This window comes from Rhinolophus hipposideros (assembly GCF_964194185.1).
Source record: "Rhinolophus hipposideros genome assembly, chromosome: 4".
In the NCBI taxonomy this organism is placed as follows: Eukaryota; Metazoa; Chordata; class Mammalia; order Chiroptera; family Rhinolophidae; genus Rhinolophus; species Rhinolophus hipposideros.
Window position 1 is genome coordinate 80,722,102 of NC_138050.1, and position 20,770 is coordinate 80,742,871.

Genomic DNA, 20,770 nt, shown 5'->3' on the forward strand with positions numbered 1-20,770 from the left:
ATATTCGTAACAAATATTCACCATTATCTATAATAAGTGGCTGTAAAAACATGGTAGAAATGATGAATGTCAGAAGTGGGAGCTCCACATCTGACTGCCTGGCTTTGCCCTTATTAGCTGTGAGACTCTGGCAAGTTATTTAATGTCTCTGTGCCTCATTTGTAAAACATGGCTAAAAATAATAGAGACTTTAAAAATAAGTGAGGAGAAGGACGAGGGGGAGAGCAAAGACATGATTTTATTCTTTTGTCTGTTGTTTTCTTATAAGTTTCAGATTCCAATAGAGTTAGCAAACTACAGCCTTCAAGTCAAATTTGGCCCACAGCCTGTTTTCAGAAATAACGTTTTATTTTAGTCGTGTCTACAGATGTTTTCATACTAGAAGGTTGAATAGTTGTAACAGAGACTCTAAGGCCCACAAAGTTGAAATTATTTACTATTTGGCCCTTTACAGAAAAAGTTTGCTGATCCCTGCCATAAAAAAAACAAATGATGTCTATGAAAACCCATAATTAAGAAACTGCTTCTAACAACAAATATATCTATGCTTTTAAAAATAATTTTTATGAATGTGCTTCTAAATCATGCTTTTAAAAATCTATGCTTTTTCTAAATCTATGCTTTTAAAAATAATTTTTATGAATGTGCTTCTAAATCAAACATTTTCACAATAAATTCTGAACCATTGTTTCATTCATATAAGTTCAACTGGCAAAAACAGTGAAAGGTTCAATGTAGTAAGGTGTTACGTTGATATGTTTACAGGGTTCTACAATTAACTTTCTTGTTGTTGTTTACTATCAATGCTCCTTGATAACAAAGCAAAATGAGATTTGATAATTTCACAAGATTTAATGCTTAGAAAAAAATCCTAAAATGACATACAGCAAGTATAGGACAAAAGGAAAAGTGATTATGGCAGACCTAAGTGAAAACACATGGTCAGGAGACAAGAAAAATATAAGAAATAAATGTATAGCCTCTTCACCTGTGATTCATTGGCTGGTAAGCACTACTATAAAGCACACATTTAAAACACAAAATTGACATTTAAAGGGTAATAAGGTATCCATGACAGTTCTTTTGCTATTCCTAGTATGCTTAAGCCATTTGAAACTATGTACATAATCAGTTCCTAAACTAGAATGCATGTGGGGACAGAGCCAGGAGTGCAGTTTCCAGGCTCTCGGCCTCACGTGGAAAGGTGCTAGCTCAGGTAGTAAATGGCCATCAACTGTGATTGGATGGCCATCAGCTGTGGCTAGTGAGCCATTGGCCACTAATATAACTGCCATGGCTACGCTAGCAGAAAACGGGGGCGGGGGGAGACTAGCAAGAAGATGGTGGCTGGCAAGGGCTAAGTGTGGATTGCGGATTGCAGAGAAGTGGACTGCAGTTAGCAAGTGAGGTTGGTTGGCAGAGACAAGTGGACGGTGGGTTGCGAATCGTGTGGCTCCTGCTTCTGTGTCTCCAACCCAGCCGCCAAAGAGACTACAGTGGTGTGACTCCCCTACCTATGGCTCCGTGGGTGTTCCTTTTTGGCCTCACCATGTCCTGCGTTCTTATGTGGGGAGCGGGAGCTGAGACCCCGCAGGCCGCCCCACAAGACAATGCAGAAGACCAAGACACTTTTTATCTCCTAAAACATCCACTAGATATCCTTTGAGTGACTTTAATATGTCACGAGTTGAAATGGTGATATACCAAATTTTAAGAGACATGAAAAAGTGGCAGATGCCACTTTATCCTCTACTTATGTATTTATATAAGTAAGTTATACTTTCATAAATACTTATACAAATATTTTAGAATTGTGTTCTTTCTAGTAGTAGGCACAATGAGCTTTTCGGTACTACCTAATGATCCACTAAATGAAGAAGTTGTACTGATAAGGATAACATGTTTATAAATACTGATGACCTACTAAAGATGATCAAATCCCATTTATTCTTTAAAAACAAAAAAGAGGTCATAAAAGTCAACAGTTTGGGAAATTTCCAATTTATACAATAAACTCACATTTGTAGCATATCAACTAAGAAAGCCTAAGCTTTCAGCAGCAGATTTTTTTTTCTTCATTTTTTTACTGCTCCTTACAACTGGGGTCCAATATCTGCCTATTGGCTTATTTCAGGAATTAAAAAAAAGGTGAAAATAACTGACTAAAAGAGGGTAAACTTAAGTGTTTGTCCTAACTGTTCCTTAAAGTTCAGAATAACCACAACCCTCACCACTAAAAGTAGTTTAATCTAATACTGGGTAATCACAAGAAATTTCTAACTCCAAATTTCTATGAATATTACAATCAGCAAACATGAAGAAATATCCCTTCTTTAATTAATTTGTTTCGTAGCACCTTTAAGTAGAAAAGAAAAATGTCACAGTATTTTTTATTTTACCTTGAATTAGTTTTACCTTAGTTTACCTTAATTAGTTTTGGCACAAAAAAAAATTATCCAGGAATTTCTAGGACTGAACAAAACCTATTCTTAATTTCTGAAATTGATAACCTGAGCATGTCTATGCCAAGTCATTAACACTTATTTCTCCCACATCTTCCCAAACATTTACTTCTTTATATTTTACAAGCTCTGATTTCATCCTATTGTTTCTAAGGTTCCCCCCGCCTTGTTCTGCCCTCCCCCCCAACTCCGGTTCAAGCCGTTGTTTCTCAGTCTAATTGTGTAGGACACAACTCCCTGGCCCATGCTGGTATTATAAGCCTTGCACTCTCCCCGGATGAGTAACTTGTAACCGCCTGAGTAACCACCTGAGCCACCAGCCGGCCCCTATTGTTTCTAAGTTTAAAAATAAAATTAGAAGAATACAGACTCATAAGCTGTATTAAAATAAACTTAAAAGTTCTGGCTCCATAATACACATACCTGCAATACATAATTGTAGAAGAAAGGCTTGAAATATGGTGATTTGAATTTAAATAGAAATCTAATAATAGCTATATATAATCCTCAACACAGCCTAAATCTACCAATTAAACTCTATTTAATGTTAGTGTTTTCCACCCAAATTAGGTTTATTCTGAAAATGTAACCCATGTTATCAGTTATACCTACCTCCTTAAAAAAAGCAAAGATTTCTTTTTACATATATGTATATTGAAAAAATTTACATATTTTACATATTGAAAACTTGAATATATTCCTTATTCATACATTTTCTAAGACACGTTTAAGATTATTCTAGTATTTATGTTTCTAAAGTATAAACAACAAAATGTGACTAAATGTCATACCAAAACACAGTTGAGGCAAACTAACCATATTTTATAAAAGAAGAAAACCACTCATACTTAAAAGACTAAGGGCTTTATTGTCAATCTATAAATCAAAATCTAAATATCATCTCTTTAATGAAACTAGATTTTTACGGTATTTCCACTCCCTAGAGTTCCTCTTTTTATAGAAGAAGGGAGTCATTTGTTCTTAAAGAAGAACATTATTTTTAATTGACCAATAAAAAAGAATTTTCTATTTACTAGAATCTTTGTATCTTAACAATACCTTTTCTGTAATAGGGAAGAGAAGTAATACTGCACACACTGGTCTTGGTACCATGCTAAGGAGTTCAGGATCCATTCCATATACATCAACAAATTGCCAGTTAGGATGTAGACCTAATTGTTTGAGAAACTGGTAAAAGGAGGGAAAAAACATATAGTGTTAACAGGGAAATAATCAACATGTAAGTACTGTGTATCTAATACATAAAAGAGAATGCAAGGTACAAATATTACAGATTTTTCAATAAGAAAGAAGTGAAGCTAGTTTTCCATGAACAGGGTAGGAAGGAATTTATTTACATCAATTAACAAACATTTAAAATTTATTACATATTAAGCAAAATTCCTTTTTTTCAAAATTCATTATTTTGGGATTGAACATAATAAGCCAGAACTTAACCAAACACATAAAACAACTTGGCTTGATTGATATGTTAAATTAATTTCCACACTTGATTCTCAATGAGATACATCTAAGTTCTGGTAAATAAAGAATTATTTTAGTAGAAAATCAACACAGTTTGTCCTACTTACCAAAAATGATGTCTGAGGTTTAAAGGTAGGAAGGAAGGAAGGAAGGAAGGAGGAAAGAAGAAAGAAAGGTAAGAAGGTAGGTAGGTAGGTAGGTAGGTAGGTAGGTAGATAGATAGATATCACAAATTATATCAATAAGCAAAGAGTATATAAAGCCAAAAAAGTCCAAGTGACTTGTCTGAACACCAAAGAATGCTTGATGTAAGAAGTAAACTACTGGCTTTCTGGCCTCAAGTACACAATGAAACCTACTCAACTTTATTGCCTTTCTTATATCTGGCAAAACAACTGTAACAAAAGAATAGTGGTTTCTTGAAACTCTTTAGATTTCATTGGAAAATAAAATGTCAGACCCTAATCTTTTGCAGAGAGGAAAAATTAAAAAATAAAATAAGAATTAGAATGAAGTCAATTTCACAATAAATTCTTAACAAATATCTGTACTGAATGAAGCTGATGATTTTTAAAAGTGCGCCATCACAAAATAAGTTTCAGATTATAGAAAAAAAAGGAGCAGAGAAAATGAAAAAAAAAAAGTTAAACATTTTAGTGAAAAAACAGTCTGAACAAAATTGGTAAGTTACTTTGAAGTCAAACGTGTAAATTTACTCCATGTCAGCCAAAGCTAACAAGTATACAAGGTACCGAGCTCCAAACGCAGCAAGTCTAGTGAGACTAACTAGTGAGACTGGTTAGTTTCAAACTGAGGACACAATGGCTAAATAGCAGCTTAAATTAAATACAAAATTGAATAAATTTTAACTGAAATTATACTTTTCCTTAACTTTTGACTTGTATCACCAAGCAAATGACACTCATACAAAGAAGTTCAATGAAATTAATATCTATTAAGTACATTGGCTGCATCCTCTGACTCCAGAATGTTGAGTCAGACTCACACAGGAAGTCACCAGATGAATAAAAAGAATAAAAGCAGCTACTAATAGTAACTACCACTGGGAAGTGGAGAAAGGATGGGGTAGAAGGTCTTCAACTTTTACCTCTAACTTTTCTTCAAATCATAAAGGTGTCCTGCTTTTATAATTAAAAAAAAAAGCCCACCTGTGTGTTTGATGATCATATGCAAAAAGAAAGTAGAAGGAAGTGTTCTAAAATATTAACAGCAGTTAGATTGGGTAGAGTAATCTCAACTTTTTATTTTCCAGTATTTTTTAAAAGTGTTATTTTTACAATAGTTATATGTAGTTTCTAAGTTACAAATCTATAGAACTGATCCACATGTGTATTTTATTTAAATCTTTAAAACTGGGAGAAAACCCAAAATAAGTCTTAAAACTCTACCACCCAAAAAAATCTCTGCAGACAACTCACAAAGTATTCTATATGTAGATGTGCAAAGCCGTCTCAACACAATTAGAAGAATCCTGTTTGCACAAAAAATAATAAAGGGACTTATAACTCGTAATATGAGTCATCTGGCTTTTCTAAACACGTGGTAAAATAACAAAAATTTCTGACTGACTAGCTCACTAAATTATCACAATGTCTTTAAAATTATGACCAATCAAGAAAAATAATTAGTAAAGTAGAATATGTGCCTCCAAAAGATCCTTGGTCAACTTATCCTTTTTATTCAATGGCCCAATGATAAATTTTTCACCAAAGAAAAAATTATTTGCAAATACTTAAGAGTAGCATGTATCAGAAACCGTGTGAGGAGTTTTAATGTACTTCTTCATGACAACTGGGAAGATAGGTTTTATTATATCCATCACCAATGAGAAAATCAAGTCCAGGGGTTATGTGATTTTTCAAGGTCACAGAGCCAGAACCCACATGCAAAGTTCTGAATGCTCTAGTACCTATCCACTTTTCCAGCCTCACCTCTCACTGCTTGAAGTATCTTTTCTGTACCTTATTCTCTAACTTTAGCCACAATGAATTAACTTTTCGAGTTCTCAAAGGGTCTATAACCAGCTCTTCTCTCCAGGTTTCTAGCTACACACTGGAGTTCTCGATCTGAAAAACTTATTCTCTGCCCTTAATTTATAATGAATTCCTCATTCTTTAGGTGACAGTCAAATAACAAAAATTCTGACTTTATAAATTAAAAAAAGAAAATTCATTTTCTTGTCAATTTTGTTCTAAAGCCACTTTCTCTAGTCTTTAACAACCTGAGCAGTAGTAACAAGGCCTAGTTTCTGCCTTGTTACTACTTTATTAATGATCTGGGTTAGGACAGAAATTATACTTATTTAGTAATTGTTTGATATTGTAACTATTAAAAGTATACTAGTAATAACTGCTAGATGCAGAACTAGGAGAATAACTAATACTTAAATGAGAAAGTGACGGTTTTTAAAGACTGGAAACCAGCAAAATGAATTTTAATAGAGATTTAGTGAAAAATAAACAAAACTGAAATTATTTTAGTACAGAATAGGGAAATATGAAAACATCTAATGTGGGGATTAAGGAAAAAGGACGTTCACTTCCCTGCAGGCTCAGTGGACTGACTACACAATTGTCAACAAAAGTGATGCAGCCCTGGTCTGCTTTAAAGGAAGTATTACCCCGAATATTGTACTCACCCACTACATTCTACACACATTTTCCGAGTGGATTATCAAATCATCTCTGGGAGGCCTACTTTATGAAGAACAATGATAAACAGAAGCAAACTCAAGGAAGGTGATCAGGAATGAGAAGGTTTTGGAAGATGTCATAGCTGGACAATCTGTTCAGAGACTTCTTAAATTATTATGATCCCATCACCAGATATTCTTAGGAATATCATGGAAGAGCCATTAGATTTACTCTGTATGGTTTCAAACGGAAGACGATGAGCAACTGGAAGAAGTTACAGAAAAGCAGATTTGCTTTCAGCAGAAATATAAATGTAATTCTTCTAATCATATTGCATATTATTCTCATTATTAAAATAAAAAAATTTAAACCAGTTTATGACGTAGAATACTGCTCATTGAAATTTTCAAGTACAAGATTCATGACCACATTAAAGATAATTTTGAGAAAGATTTTCTGGAGCAGGAAAGCAGTTATATAAGATTTATTCATTCTTCCATTCAATAACTGTTTGTTGAGAGCACGCTATGGGCCAGGCACCATACTTCAGACATGTCTTTGCCCACACAGAACTTACGCTGTGGTCGTAGGATACACACAATAAACAAGTAAACACCTGAGATCACCTCACAACCTGGTAAGTATTATGAAGAAAATAAAATAAAACAAGACCTGATGTCAGTGCAGGTTCCAGGGCTGGGGAGGAACTCTAGCCACATAATCAAAGAAAGACTAACTGAGGAGACTTGAAGTTAAGATACAAATGACAAGAAAGAACCAGCCGTGGAACAACCCGGAGCAGAATGATTCAAACAAAAAACGGACAAGCGCAAAGACTCCGAAGCAGGAACAGGTTTGGTGTTCCAAGACTGCAGCTCGGCATGAGTGGGGTGGAAGCGGACAGCACCTCCTCATCAAGCCACAGTTAAGAAGTTCGAATTGTACTCAAAGGACAAGCAGTGGAAGATCATTTTGAGTGTTTTAAGCAGGGAGACATAAGACATGATTTGCATTTTAATCAAACCACTTTGGGTGTACATGGAGAATAGATGTTGGGGAGGAAAAGGGAGAAGCAGAAAAACTAGTTAGGAAGCTACTGAAGTTTCCAAACTAAGGAAGGATGGGGGCTTGGGTTGTAGTAATAGAAATGGGGAGAATGGCCAGATTTGGAACAGAATTTGAAAGAAAAGTCTATAACAGCTGCAGATCAATTGGATCTTAGAAGTTAGGGAAAAAGAATATTTTTAAAAGCTAACATTCACAGAGCGCATGCTTTACTCTAGAAATTGTTCTACATATTTTACATTTAGTCATTTATTTAATGCTTACAACAATTTTACAAGATCATGAGAGATTATAAGAAACTAAGAAACGGAGGTATAGAGAGTTTAGGCAACTGTCCATAGTCTTAAAGCAGAGATACTAACCCAAGAAATCAACTCAATACAGTACAGCCTTTCCAATGTAGCACAGTTGTAAAGAAGAACCAATGCCACTGACTTGGGCATTCAGTAAATGGCAGTGCCCTTGGAAGACTGGGGAAGAAACACCTTTGGAGGAGAGGTGGGAGGATAAAATCTAGATTTCTTTTCCAGCCATGTTAAGTTTGAGCTATCTACAAGACATCCAATTGGTGATAACAAAGACGTAGTTGAGTATACAGATTTCCAGTTTGGTGGAGAAGTCAGAGCTTAGAGGAACATGGAATCAGTTATGTGACAATTGATAGTATTAATGCTATACAACAGAAAACATCACTAGGGAGAGAATGTACATAGAAAAGATTAGTAGTCTAGAAGTTACTACTGAGGAACTCCTTAGAAGATGGAAGAGAGAAGAGATCCAGCAAAGGCGAATCTGAGAAGCAGTCAGAGAAAAAGGGAGAAAACCAGAATTATCACTGAAGCCAAGAAAAGATGTTTCAAGAAGGATGGGGCGGGCTACTCTACCAAATGTTGCTGAGAGGTCAAGAAATACGGTAACAGAAAGTGACCAATGGATCTGGCAAAGCTATGACTAGTAAACTTGACAAAAGCAGTTACCATAAAATGGTGAGGACAGCAGTAAGCTAGATATAAGTGAATACAGAAAAAAAAAAAACAGAGATGAGAAAGTAGCAACAATTCCTGTGGACAATTAGTTGTGAAAAATTTACAAAGAAGGAAAACAGAATAAGACAGTGGTAGCCAGAGAACAGAGTAATAGGCTGTTTTTCTTACAATGAGATCCACTAACTGGAGAATTTTTGTATGTTTATGGCAATAATCCAACAGATGATCTCTAATTCATTTTCCAACTCTAAATATCTAAGCTAAATACAATAGTTACGTTAAATTTATTTTCCTTTGGACATTATACAGTATGCTAGAAAACATTTTGCCTCTTCAGTAAAATCAATTAGGAATACTTCTAGGGGAATTCCATATCCTTTCAGGAATTCCAAAAATTAACTGGTTCTAAAAATACAACAATATTTAAAAACATACATAATGTGGCTGTGCTATGCTCAAATCACAAAACATAATCAGGATGAAAATCTAATGTCGTCATAAAAAGAAATGTTACGATTGCCCATATCAGAAACTGCACTTTTTTAAAAGTTGTAATTCTTGATGCTTAATATTACTTTCAATCAGCTACAAGCTCCTACTACCCGTTTAAAAATATTGTAAATAAGAGCTTAATATCTTTAAATAAAATTTTTCTATCACTTCACTGATTTTTATTCTAGGTAAGTCCTACTTGTAGCATGACAAAATATCCTTAGAAGGGACTGACAGCATATTAACCGACAAAAGAAATCATTGCTTACCACGTCTACTGAGTCATATGGTTACTATGTAATGTCTAGCAATTAATAATGATCTGCACATAGTAGACACGTGTTGATCATTCTTACACAAAGTAGGCAGCATTAGAGCAAAAACAGTATTTGTTCAAACTGAAAGTACAACACATGCAGCTACCAAATTGTAAGACTGTGAAGATAAGTAAAAGGCCTACTATTCATTACTTTGAGGAAACAAGAGATGGCGGGCATGGATACTGTTGTTAGGGTTTATCTGTGCTTTAATTCTCCAAATTCTAAGTCAGTTAATTAACTTTTTTCATTCATTTTCTATTCTTGGTTCTAACACATTGAGAATTAAGAAACAACCACACAAATTTTCACTAAAATTAATTACTTCCTAGATACTTGCCCATTCTCCCACTAAAAGTACATCACTTCTTTTATAAATTACTTTAAAACTGAACTACAACAAAGCATGCCAAAAATAGTATACAATCATATACTAATAACATCTCTTCTCTGTTTATGGCACCTCAGAATGGCCTCCTGTTACCATCCAACCTGTTGTTTTCCCTGATGGTCCCCATCACAATACCCTGTTAATTTTTTTTTCATTACACCTGTAACAATTGCTAATTATTTGTTTGCTTACTTGTTTATTGTTTGTCTCTTCCCACTGGACTGAAAAGCAGAAAAGCATGAATGTTTTAATCCCAAAGTGTAACCACTTTCTGCTCAGATAGTTGATATTAAAAATGATGCCCCAAAATAGTATTTAATTAATGTGTATAAGTGAATTTTTTTAAGTTTATCAAGATTACCTAGGAACAAGATCCAATAATAGCTGAATCACAGAACCTAATTTTCTAGTAATATATCGTATTAAAACAAATATCATCTAAAAATAGTTTTGTTCTTTAGTCTGTTAAGATAGTTAATTATATTGATTGACTTTTGAATAGCATACCAACTTTACAATACCAGGAAACACTGTTCTTGGTCATGACATGTTATCGTTTTTATATACTGCTGCATTGTCTTTGCTAATATTTTGTTGAGGATATTTCCATCTACGTTCATGAGTGATGTCGGTCTTCAGTTTTTGCTATTATGATTTGTCTGATAATGCTGACCATAAAATGGGCTGAGAAGTGTCCCCCCTCTTCTACATTTATGTACAACTGATACTATTTCTTCCTTAAATGATCATCTCAAAAGATGCAGAAAAGTCATTTGAGAAAATTCAACATTGATACATGATAAAAACTCTTATCAAACTAGGAAAAGAAAGGAACTTTCTTAGCCTTATAAAAAGCATCTACCAAAACCCTACAACTAACATCGCTAATGAGGAAAGATCAAATGTTTTCCCTCTAACATCTGGAAATCTCCACGCCATTCAATGTTGTATTGAAGGTCCTAACCAGTGGAAAGGAAAAAAGGGAGGGAAGGAGGGAGGGAGGGGGGGGAGGGGAGGGGAGGGGAGGGGAGGGAAGGAAGGAAGGAAGGAAGGAAGGAAGGAAGGAAGGAAGGAAGGAAGGAAGGAAGAAAGAAAGAAAGAAAGAAAGAAAGAAAGAAAGAAAGAAAGAAAGAAAGAAAGAAAGAAAGAAAGAAAGAAAGCAAATGCATACAAATTGAAAAGAAATAAAACAGTCTATTCATAGAGGCTACAATTGTCTATATAGAAAATCCCAAGCATCTAAAAAAAAACCATTATAATAGGTAAATTCAGCAAGCAGCAGGATACAAAGTCAACATATAAAAATCAGTATTTCTATATGTAGCAATGGACAATTAGAAATTAAGACTTTAAAACTGTTATCATTTACAATAGCCTCCCAAATCACTATTTAGGTATAAATCTGAAAAAATTTGTGCAACAATGACACACTGAAACAAAACACTGTTGAAACAAATCAAAGTAAATGATGAGATGTACCATCTTCATGGCTTGCAAGACTCAGTATTGTTAAGATGCTAATTTTCCCCCAAATGAAGCTGTCGAGTTATGCACACATTCACCATCAAAGTCAAATAGGACTTTTTGTAGAAATCACCAAGCTGATTCTAAAATTTACATAGAAAGGTAAAGTAACTAAAATAGCCTAAACAATTTTGAAAAACAAGAATAAAGTTGGAGGATAAATACTATTTAATTTCAAGACTTACTATAAAACTACAGTAATCAAAACTGTGTGGTACTGATGAAAAAACAGATACATAGATCATCAGAACCGAACACTCTCCAGATATATGATAAACTGATTTTTCACAAAAGGTGTAAAAATAGGGGCGGCCAGTTAGCTCAGTTGGTTAGAGCTCAGTGCTGGTAACACCAAGGTCATCGGTTCGATCCCCACATGGGCCACTGTGAGCTGCGCCCTCCACAACTAGATTGAAACAACTACTTGACTTGGAGCTGATGGGTCCTGGAAAAACACATTTAAAATAAATAAATAAAAACACCTTTTAAAAAAGTGTAAAAATAGTTTTGGAGTAAGTCTGAGAGAAATATGCTGCTTTCCTAGGGCATTAAATTAGAAATTGCAAGTACTGACTTTCAGCCTGATGATTATTCTCACTTTACACAGTGGTCCAAGTATGATAGGGAAAAAAAAAAAAAAAAAAAAGAACAGCAAATTTCAAAGGGGGTAAAACAAAAGAAAATTAACATCAATAGGAAACGCTACCGGAAGAATACAAGATGTATGTTGGAGTTTGAGCTTTTCCTATTTGTTCTACGTTATAAATAGATAAGAAATACTAGTCATCTCAAAAGCACATGGTAAACCTGAATAAAAAGACAAAGGTTTGCTTGCCAACATTCAAGTATGTCTACCTACTTCCTTATATAAAGAATTTTCTACAAGCTTTGGAAAGCAAAAGGCAATTAAGTACGTGATGAATCGATATTCCCTAGTGATGGAGAAGGAAGATGTGGTGGTGGTGGGGAAGTGTATCACATAATACACTAAGAGGGCAGTGAAAAGCAAACCCGCTGTTGACCACGTCAGACAACACACACCTGAGCAAACCACAAGTTTACACCTGGCAGCGTTGGTTCTTTTAATCGAGCAGCCCTCTCCCCTCCTTAAATTCGAACGCCCAACACACCGGCGAACTTGAAGGGTTGTTGTACGTGGCAGAGAATCGTGTGGGAACTATGGTGCTGCGCTTTCTATGTTATGGCAGCAATTAAATTCCAGTTGCATGAAACTGGAAGAGAAAGGGGGCGTGGCGGGGAAGGGAAGCGACTTGATGGGGCAAGAGAAGATGATTTCATAGTGCAGGCGGTAGACGGAATGACAAGGACTGGGTGGGCGAGTTTATACAGCTCGGAGTCAGGGAGTGCAGGCAAATTAGTCACCCAGGAGGGACAGGGGTGGGAAAATTATGGAAGCTGCACGTGCCGGAAGCGACAGAAGGAGGAAATGAGGAACAGGGATACAGAGTGCCATCTCTGAAACCCCGAAACCCCAGAAAACGTGATGACGGGGGGAATGGGACCATAGGGAAGGGCTGGGGCAGCTGGGAGCATCCTCAGGAGCCGGGTGGGAGAGGGACAGCCGTAAAATGCGAACACTCGCAAGAGGAACCGCCCGGGAATTAAATCCCAGACTCTGAGGGAGCGTGGAGGTGTACACGGCCGGAGAGAACTCCAGGGTCTCGAGCGACAAGGCACTTCACTCACCTGGTTGGTGACCTGGAAACGAAAACAGAGAACAGGATTCAGAGACAGACTGCCTCGAACGAGCTCCAGCAACCCGGTTCCCTTCTCCCCTGCCCGCGGCCCCAGGCCGAGATCAGAGCTGCTCTCACCTCGGGATTGGCCTCCAGCGGCAGCCAGCGCTGACGCTCCATGGCAGCTCGGCCGGGCCACTCTGCAGCTCTGACAGCCGTCGCCGTCGCAGCCGCGGCCGCTTCCGCCCCCGCGCGCCTTGACCTGGGATCTTCCACCCCACCGCCCCCGGGAGGGGTGCGGAAGGACAAGAGAAGAACTTGAAAACACTTTAGCCCCTTTCGCGTTCCCTGCAAAGCCATATGTAAAGTTTTACATTTTAAATTAAGATACACTTGGAGAGAAAAAGAATAAGAGCCACCTCCCTATTGCAGTAGGTAAAAAAGTCTCTGCATGTGCAGCTCGCTCCCCCTCACGCTTGGACTCTTCCTACCCGGGCCGAGCTCTCCCGTGCTCGCATGCGCCTTGAGCTGGTCTGGGACCGCGTGCTCGCTGGCGCCCCCCAATCCTGCAGCGTCAGTCGGAGGCGCTAGGGGGCGCACCACTGAGTCTCATTCTGAGAAGTAAGGGACCCGGTAGCTGTCCATCTGAAGGTCTGGAAGCCGAGGACGCCTGGGAGTTGTGCCCCAGAAGCTCCTTTGTCAAGGTGCAGAAGGGATGTGTTGACCTTGTCTGGTCTGCTGTTGCAGAGAGCCGGAGTGGGGGTGGGGAGGGGCATTTCTATATATCTACTCAGTTACGTTTGACCCCTTCCCCCAAAAAATGTCAAATACCTATTAGGAATCAGACGTTATACTAAGTGTTGGGTACACACAGCAGAGCTCACGGTAGTGTAAGAGGTGGACAAAAGAACGAGGAATAATAAAGTGTGATACATATGCGGTAGTGTAGCATGAAGTGTGGTGGAGTGGCAAAGAAGAGTAGCTGAAGGAAGAAGGGAGTGTCCAGAAGGATTCCTGAGGAGTGTGGACAGCTGGAGGGAACCCTTAACAGAGATTGACGTTAGCCTGCCTTCTTGTTTCAGGCAGGTGCTCTGAAGTAAATATGCATTGTGACAGCAGAACCTGAAAGATGGAAAGGCAGAGGTTAGAGGTGATGCTGGAGAGATAAGCAGGGACAAGCCAGTCGAGATATTGGGGCTTCATCTTGAAAACAGCAGGGCATCACTGAAGGATTTTAAGCATGATTTTCATATCTCTCATCCACCAGACTGTCAATTCCACGAGGCTCGCAGCAGCAGCTTTTTAAATTCTTCACATTGTTTCCCCACAGTCTGACCCGGTGCCTGACACCATAGTAGATGCTCAATAAGTATTTGAGGAATGAATGGAATACTCAGATATACAGAAACACCATTTGTCAATAATGTAGAGAACTTGCAAGAGTGAAATGATGACAGATTTAATTAAGGTAGTAGCCATGGAGATGGAGAGGCAGGCACAGATGAAAGAGATACTATTTTAAAGGGGTTCCCTTTGCTGAGCAGGAATTGGTCAATGGTAACTCCAAAGATTTGACCTGGGGTAGAGTGTATATTACTATTCTGCATCCAATAAAGGACATTCAAAGAGAGGAGTAGTTCGAGAGTGAGAAAAAGTTTATTTATTATGGTGAGCTTGCCTTTCTTGGGAAACTTCTAACTCTCCCACACATGTTTTTCTGACCACTGTTCTTTGACCTCCAAGGAATTTCCAATCCCTGACTCCTCTTTTCCTTATCTATCTGATAGCTTGCTGCTATCCCCACTCTACTGTGATTTGGCAAATCTGAAATGTCCAGCTCCTGATGGGCTGCTGTAGTTGCATAATACTTAAGTTGCACGGCCAGGCTCTCCGTGGCATGCCAGGAGCTGTTTTTCAAATGACTTGCTGTCAGAGGAATGGCCTTGCTCCAGGACTTTAAGGTTCTGCACTGTGACTCTCCTGTAAGGGCTTGCCTAAAACTCCACACAGTATCCTTATCCATCACGGATATCTCGAGCACCCCTGGATCTGCGGAGACATACAGCCAAACAGCAAGGAAGCTTTCATTCCAGCTCCAGCTTGAACCTGCTACATAACACTCTCTGGCTCAGAGACCCACTCAGACTGACAGCTGTCATGTCACTCAATGAAAGTGTTGTAACTGTTTTCCAAGTGTGGTATATGCTGTCTCCAAAAACTAAAGAGACCCACCAAGTCTCTGTCTCTTCCCAATTAATAGGAAATGCAAGGCACAATAACTTAGTCTTCACCTTAGATAGGTGGTCCCAGGATGCTCCCAAACTTTTGGACCCATATAAACCTTATTCATGTAGTAGCTCCCTAATCTTCATAGGGTTTAACTGCCACCACCACCACCCCCACCCCCACCATCCCACCCCCTGGCATGGATGTACCTACCATCATCTGAGGGCAGTGCTTCTCAAAGTTGAATGTGTATACAAAACTCTGGGGAATTTGAAATGCAGATTTTGATTCAATAAAGCTGAGATGGGGCCCAATATTCCGCGTTGGCCCCAATTTTTAAACCCTCACTTTATCCACCTCCTTTGCCATATACTCGTAACTTTGAAGTTTATACCACTAAGGGGCAAAGTAGTGTCGATACTCATTATTCATGGATTCTGAATTTTGAATTTGCCTACTTACTAACATTTATTTGGTAATAAATCAATAACCCCAAATCAATACTCATGTCACTTTTGCGGTCATTCGCAGACATGAGTGAAGGAGAGGCAAAAAAATTGAATTCCCAACTGAACTCAACCAGGCAATGCTGCTCTGCCTTCTTGTTTCAGGTCTCATGCTGGAAACAAGTGTTCTTTTTGCAGTCTATTTAGTTATTTAGTGCTACATTTTTGTGCTTTTTTTGGTGATTTCATTGTATTTATGTATGGCCCACGCATTGTGCTGATGTGTTATCTAGCGTTTCTAAGTGCAGTGAGGCTGTGATGTGCCTCATAGAGAAAATACGTGGGTTAGATAAATTTCTTCAGGCATGAGTTATGGTGCTGTTGACAGTGAGTTCAATATTGATGAATCAATAATATATGTTAAGTGAGGAGTCTTTAAACAGAAACTCATAAAACAAGGTTGTGTATTGATCTGTTGATGAAAGTGTGACCAAGGCTCCCAGAAACCTAACTTGTATTTCTCCTGGGAGCAATGATTCAGTATTTACTAATTCAGTGTTCACGGTGAGACTTTAGATCATACCTGTCACAAATGATGACAATCAATTGTACATTTCCGGACTCTGACGCTGAGTTCAGCCAGGCGACTTGGTTTGGTCAATAAAATGGGGCAGAAAGCATGGCGCGCCAGTTTCAAGTCTGGGAGCTCGTGTTTCTGCTTGCTGTCTCGCACTTTACCATAGAAAACTGTGCTTGTGCTCGCCCGCGGGGCCCAGGAACAGAGACACGGGGAGCCCAGCTGAACCACCTCGGCTGAGCCCAGTCCGGACGGCCAACCCACAGCTAAGCCCCGAGACACGTAAGCTAAATACATGCCTGCCCGTAGTATGACATTGGGAACGCCATTTCTCTTTCTATTTTACATAGCAAAAGCGAATTGCTACACCTGACGGAAATTTAAATGTTGGAATTAAGAGGAGTATCAGCTAATGGCTATGCCTGCCCCAAATTCTTTTTCTGTTTTTCCTTTTTAAAAAATTTCGTAGCCTGGGCCGGGATTGCGAGGCTCCGCGGGGATGCGGGGCCACGTCCCCGCATCCGGGTCGGGTTGGGGCCACTGTCGCCGCCGAGCCGCACTCACCAGGGTCAGGCCGCAGTGCCGCCGCCGCTGCGGGAGATTCGCAGCCCGCAATTCGCTGGGGGGACCGCGCAGGAACAGCGCCCCCGCTTGGGGACTCCTCCGCCTGGGTCACCGCCGACAGGAGCCCGCAAAATTCTAATGCCCAAATACAAAAGTGTAGTTTTACGAGTACCTCCAAATTTTTTTTTAAATATACATGTTAATGCAACTTTCATTTGTCAATGAACTTTTTACTGATGTTAACTCCATGGGATGTTGTTTGAACAATGAAACAATCATCTATCTAGATTCACACTTGATTCAGGTTTTTACACTTAATAGAAATCTTGACATTCCTCGTATATTTATTGGATCCTCACCATGGTCTGAGAAGTAAGCAGGTGAGATACACTTTTCACCATATTACAAACAAGGTAACCGTGGCGTGGAGAGTTGAAGGTGTTTCCCAAAGTTGCACAAGCGGCGGAATGGGACTTCAGCCTAGATTTCCTGCAGCCAGATCTAGGCTTCTTTACAAAGCAGGACAGAGGCAAGAGCAGCATGATGCTGACAAGCCAAGGAATGGTACCCAGAAATCTGGGGATTGGAGAAGGCTAAAAAGAAGTAAATCATCTGTAAATTACTCTGGGAACAAATCTGCCTCTAATATGGGCCAACAGTTAAACATTTCTTGTATATAGGACAGTGATTATAAAATAAATGTGTTCTGAAATGAGTCGAAGTTTAACAGAGAATTAGGAGTCTTTAATGTAGTCTTTAATTTATATATTCTATAAATTTTGTAAGTGCAGTATTAACAAAGTGGAAAAAGTATCGTTGCAACAGCAGGTGCCACAATTCCTCTTAGGAATGAACTGTCTGTTCAGAAAAATTTCACACCATTGATGAGCCGCTTAGGTTGGAGACTGAGACCAAGGACATCAGCAACAGAGGGAGGGCAGGCAACAGCAGATCACTTCATGAGACAAGAGTGTGAGGAGGACTGGAGAAGGAGGGAAGGAAAGTGGAAGAAAAAGAGAGGGAGAGAATGAGGGGGAAACTAAAAGGAGGTAAGAGTGAGGAGCATGAAAAAGAGACTGCAAGAGGAAGAAACCCTAGAACTCAGTGGGAGGTAGAGATATTTCATTTTATTTTCATTGATCACTAATAAGTTTGAACATTTTTCAGGTTATTGGCTATTGCTTTACAGTCTTTTCATCCTCCATCCATCCTCAAATTCTTGCTCAAAACTCCTGTAACATTTATCAGCTATTCCAGTGCTGCCCAACCTTTTCCATCACACACAGATAAAACAGATAAACAGATAAAAAATATAACACAGATAAAAAATATAACCCATGCACGTTTATTAACTTTAACATTAACAGATTGATTTTATGGTCGTCAAAGAATATCAGCATTAGTTGCCATTTCCTACTTGACTAAACTCAGTTTTATTTTCTCTTCAACTGATGAAAATTCAATAGCTTCTATTCAAAAGCAGCGGGAAGTTTTTGACAAAGTGATGTTTGATGTCTTAACAAAAGTACTTGGGTCTCAAAACTTGCTCTCTCATCCTTATAAATTTGATGATTTTTCCACCTTAAACTGAAATAAGCAACCTTTTGGATTTATCTACTCAAGGCTATCCACCTTTTTTAGGAATTGTAAGTTATTTGGTTGTTTTGTAATAAAACGGAATTTCGGTCATTCCTCCAATAATCTATATTTGCCTTGCTGTTATAAGTTTACAACCCACTGTTCTCTTTCCACGCCTATTTCCATACCTGGTTAACTTTCTATTATGCCAAATCACAGCACAATCTTTTAAAAGATATTTTAAATGATAGTTAAATATAGTAATATACAGCCAACAACACCCATAACTCAATAGAAGTCTTGAATGGCTATGACTAAGGTCACGCATGTGCCTGAAAGAACAACTGAGCCTCAGCTGCTGCCTGGCTACCCATCACTGTAAGAAGCCATCTGATGCAATGTAGTACAATTTCTGAGATGTTAAATGTGAAAAAATACAATGCGAACAATTGATGAAATGTGGTATTTAATCACGTAAGATTGACATCAGAGTCTTAACCAGCCCAGGCAATCTTCCAGACTCAGGCCCCACCCTGCTTTCCTTAGGGCTGGGGGGATTAGTTTCTCCATGTCCCTATAACTCATTCATGGTGCACCAATGTGAATGCACACTATCTTATGTTATATATCTTATTAGCAATATGTCTGCTGCATAGTATATGTTTAGTCATCTGCATTGAGCCTGCATTGCATTGCAAAACCACCATCCCCAAATAGCCTTTTTGCTGTACTTAAGGACATATCCAAACCTTACATAATTTGGCTTCACCTATCTGAATGATGGTTTAATAATTCTCCCTACCTGATCAGAAATTGTGTCTACTATAATCTAGCTATGTTTCTATAAGCCATACACTTAACCTACTTAGGTCACTCTGTAAGGTGCCCTTAAGCCAAAAGTTGAAAACTATGTCATGCAGATATCAGGTAATTGTGTGAACTGGCCAGGTGGAATGAAAAAAGAATGTGGGGACAGTGACAAAACTGGAACATGTAAAACCTATCTAAACGCATTCTCATTCAGTTTCTGGTATAGTTTGTTTTCTTTTCTTGGTTTTGATTTAAATATGTGGGTATGCCAGATTTGGCCCAATGGCCAAGAATTTGTGTACTCTGCTTAAAGTTCTAAAACTTCTATGATTCTACAATCAGTGACCCTTCTATGTTCCTAGTTCTGCAACTTTGCTTATGCTGCCCTTTGATTACCTCCACTACCCATACCCTCCCCATCCCCACCACAACACACATGCACACACACAATCATTTATATTCTTGAATAGCCTGGAGTACAGATAGAACATTCAGTTAGCACAAGGTATCTGAGAAGGATTTCAGCAGGCACACTGGGAGTTCTGAATCTCTCTGGAGTTCTCTGAAATTAGGTTACATACCATGAATTAAAACCAGAGTTTGAAGTTTTACCTAGTAGCTAGGGGATGTTGCTTAACATTCCCAAACATTAGTTTTCTCATCTCTAAAGTGGACATAATGTGCAATCTAGATAACTTACAAGACTTCTTTGGAAGATTGAATGCCATTATGATGATAATAGGAGCTGGTAATTACCGAGTATTTCCTATGTTCAGGAACTTTGCTATGGGCTTTCATATGTGTTCTCATTTAATCTTTAATTAAAACCCTGTGAGACAAATATGAATAGCTCCATTTCCACAGATTAGAACGCTGATGTTCACAGAGACTACCTTTACTGAAATCACATAGCTGAGTGGTAGAAGACGGATTTAGATTCAGACCTGTGTGACTCTAAGGTTTCCAGAACATCACGTTATTCTCCACTACCATAGTTTCCTATTGCCTGGAACAAATTACCACAAGCTTCGTTGCTCCAAACAACACAAATTTATTATCTTACAGTCTGAAGGTCACAAGTCTGAATTGGGTCTCACTGGGCTAAAATCAAAGTGTTGGTAGGGCTGTGCTCCTTCTGGAATCTATAGGAGACAATCCATTTTCTTTCTCCTTTCCAGCCTCCACCTGCCTCCTTTGGCTCTTGGCCCCCTTCCATCCTCAATGCCAGCACTGGCTGGCTGAATCTTTGTCACATCGTATCACTGATATTCTCTCTGACTCTAACTCTTCTGCTACCATCCATCTTCCACGTTTGAGGCCTATCTAGGTAATCCAGGAACATCTCTTTATTTTAAGGTCCACTGATTAGCGAAGTTAATTCCATCTGCAACCTTAACCCTCCCTTGCAATGTAACATGACATAGTCACAGATTCTGGAGATTTGGAAGTTGACATCCTTGGGGGGCCATTATTCTGCCTACCACCACCATGTATAG

General features: G+C 38.5%; 1 protein-coding gene across 2 annotated transcripts in view; it reads right to left on the reverse strand.

Annotated features, from left to right (window-relative positions):
- Positions 1–13,608, reverse strand: part of UCHL3 (ubiquitin C-terminal hydrolase L3) — a 47,135-nt gene extending 33,527 nt beyond the window's left edge. Inside the window, exons 1-3 of one of the 2 annotated variants that reach the window (XM_081046105.1) lie at positions 13,565–13,608; positions 13,203–13,421; positions 3,522–3,650 (exon numbers count right to left, since the gene is read on the reverse strand). In XM_081046105.1, the coding sequence (XP_080902231.1) occupies positions 3,522–3,650; positions 13,203–13,421; positions 13,565–13,591 (375 nt within the window). In that variant the 5' untranslated portion in view covers positions 13,592–13,608. Of the gene's footprint in view, positions 1–3,521; positions 3,651–13,083; positions 13,422–13,564 lie in introns of those variants that run through there. The other variant, XM_081046106.1, reaches the window with a different exon arrangement.
- Between the last annotated feature and the right edge of the window lie 7,162 nt (positions 13,609–20,770).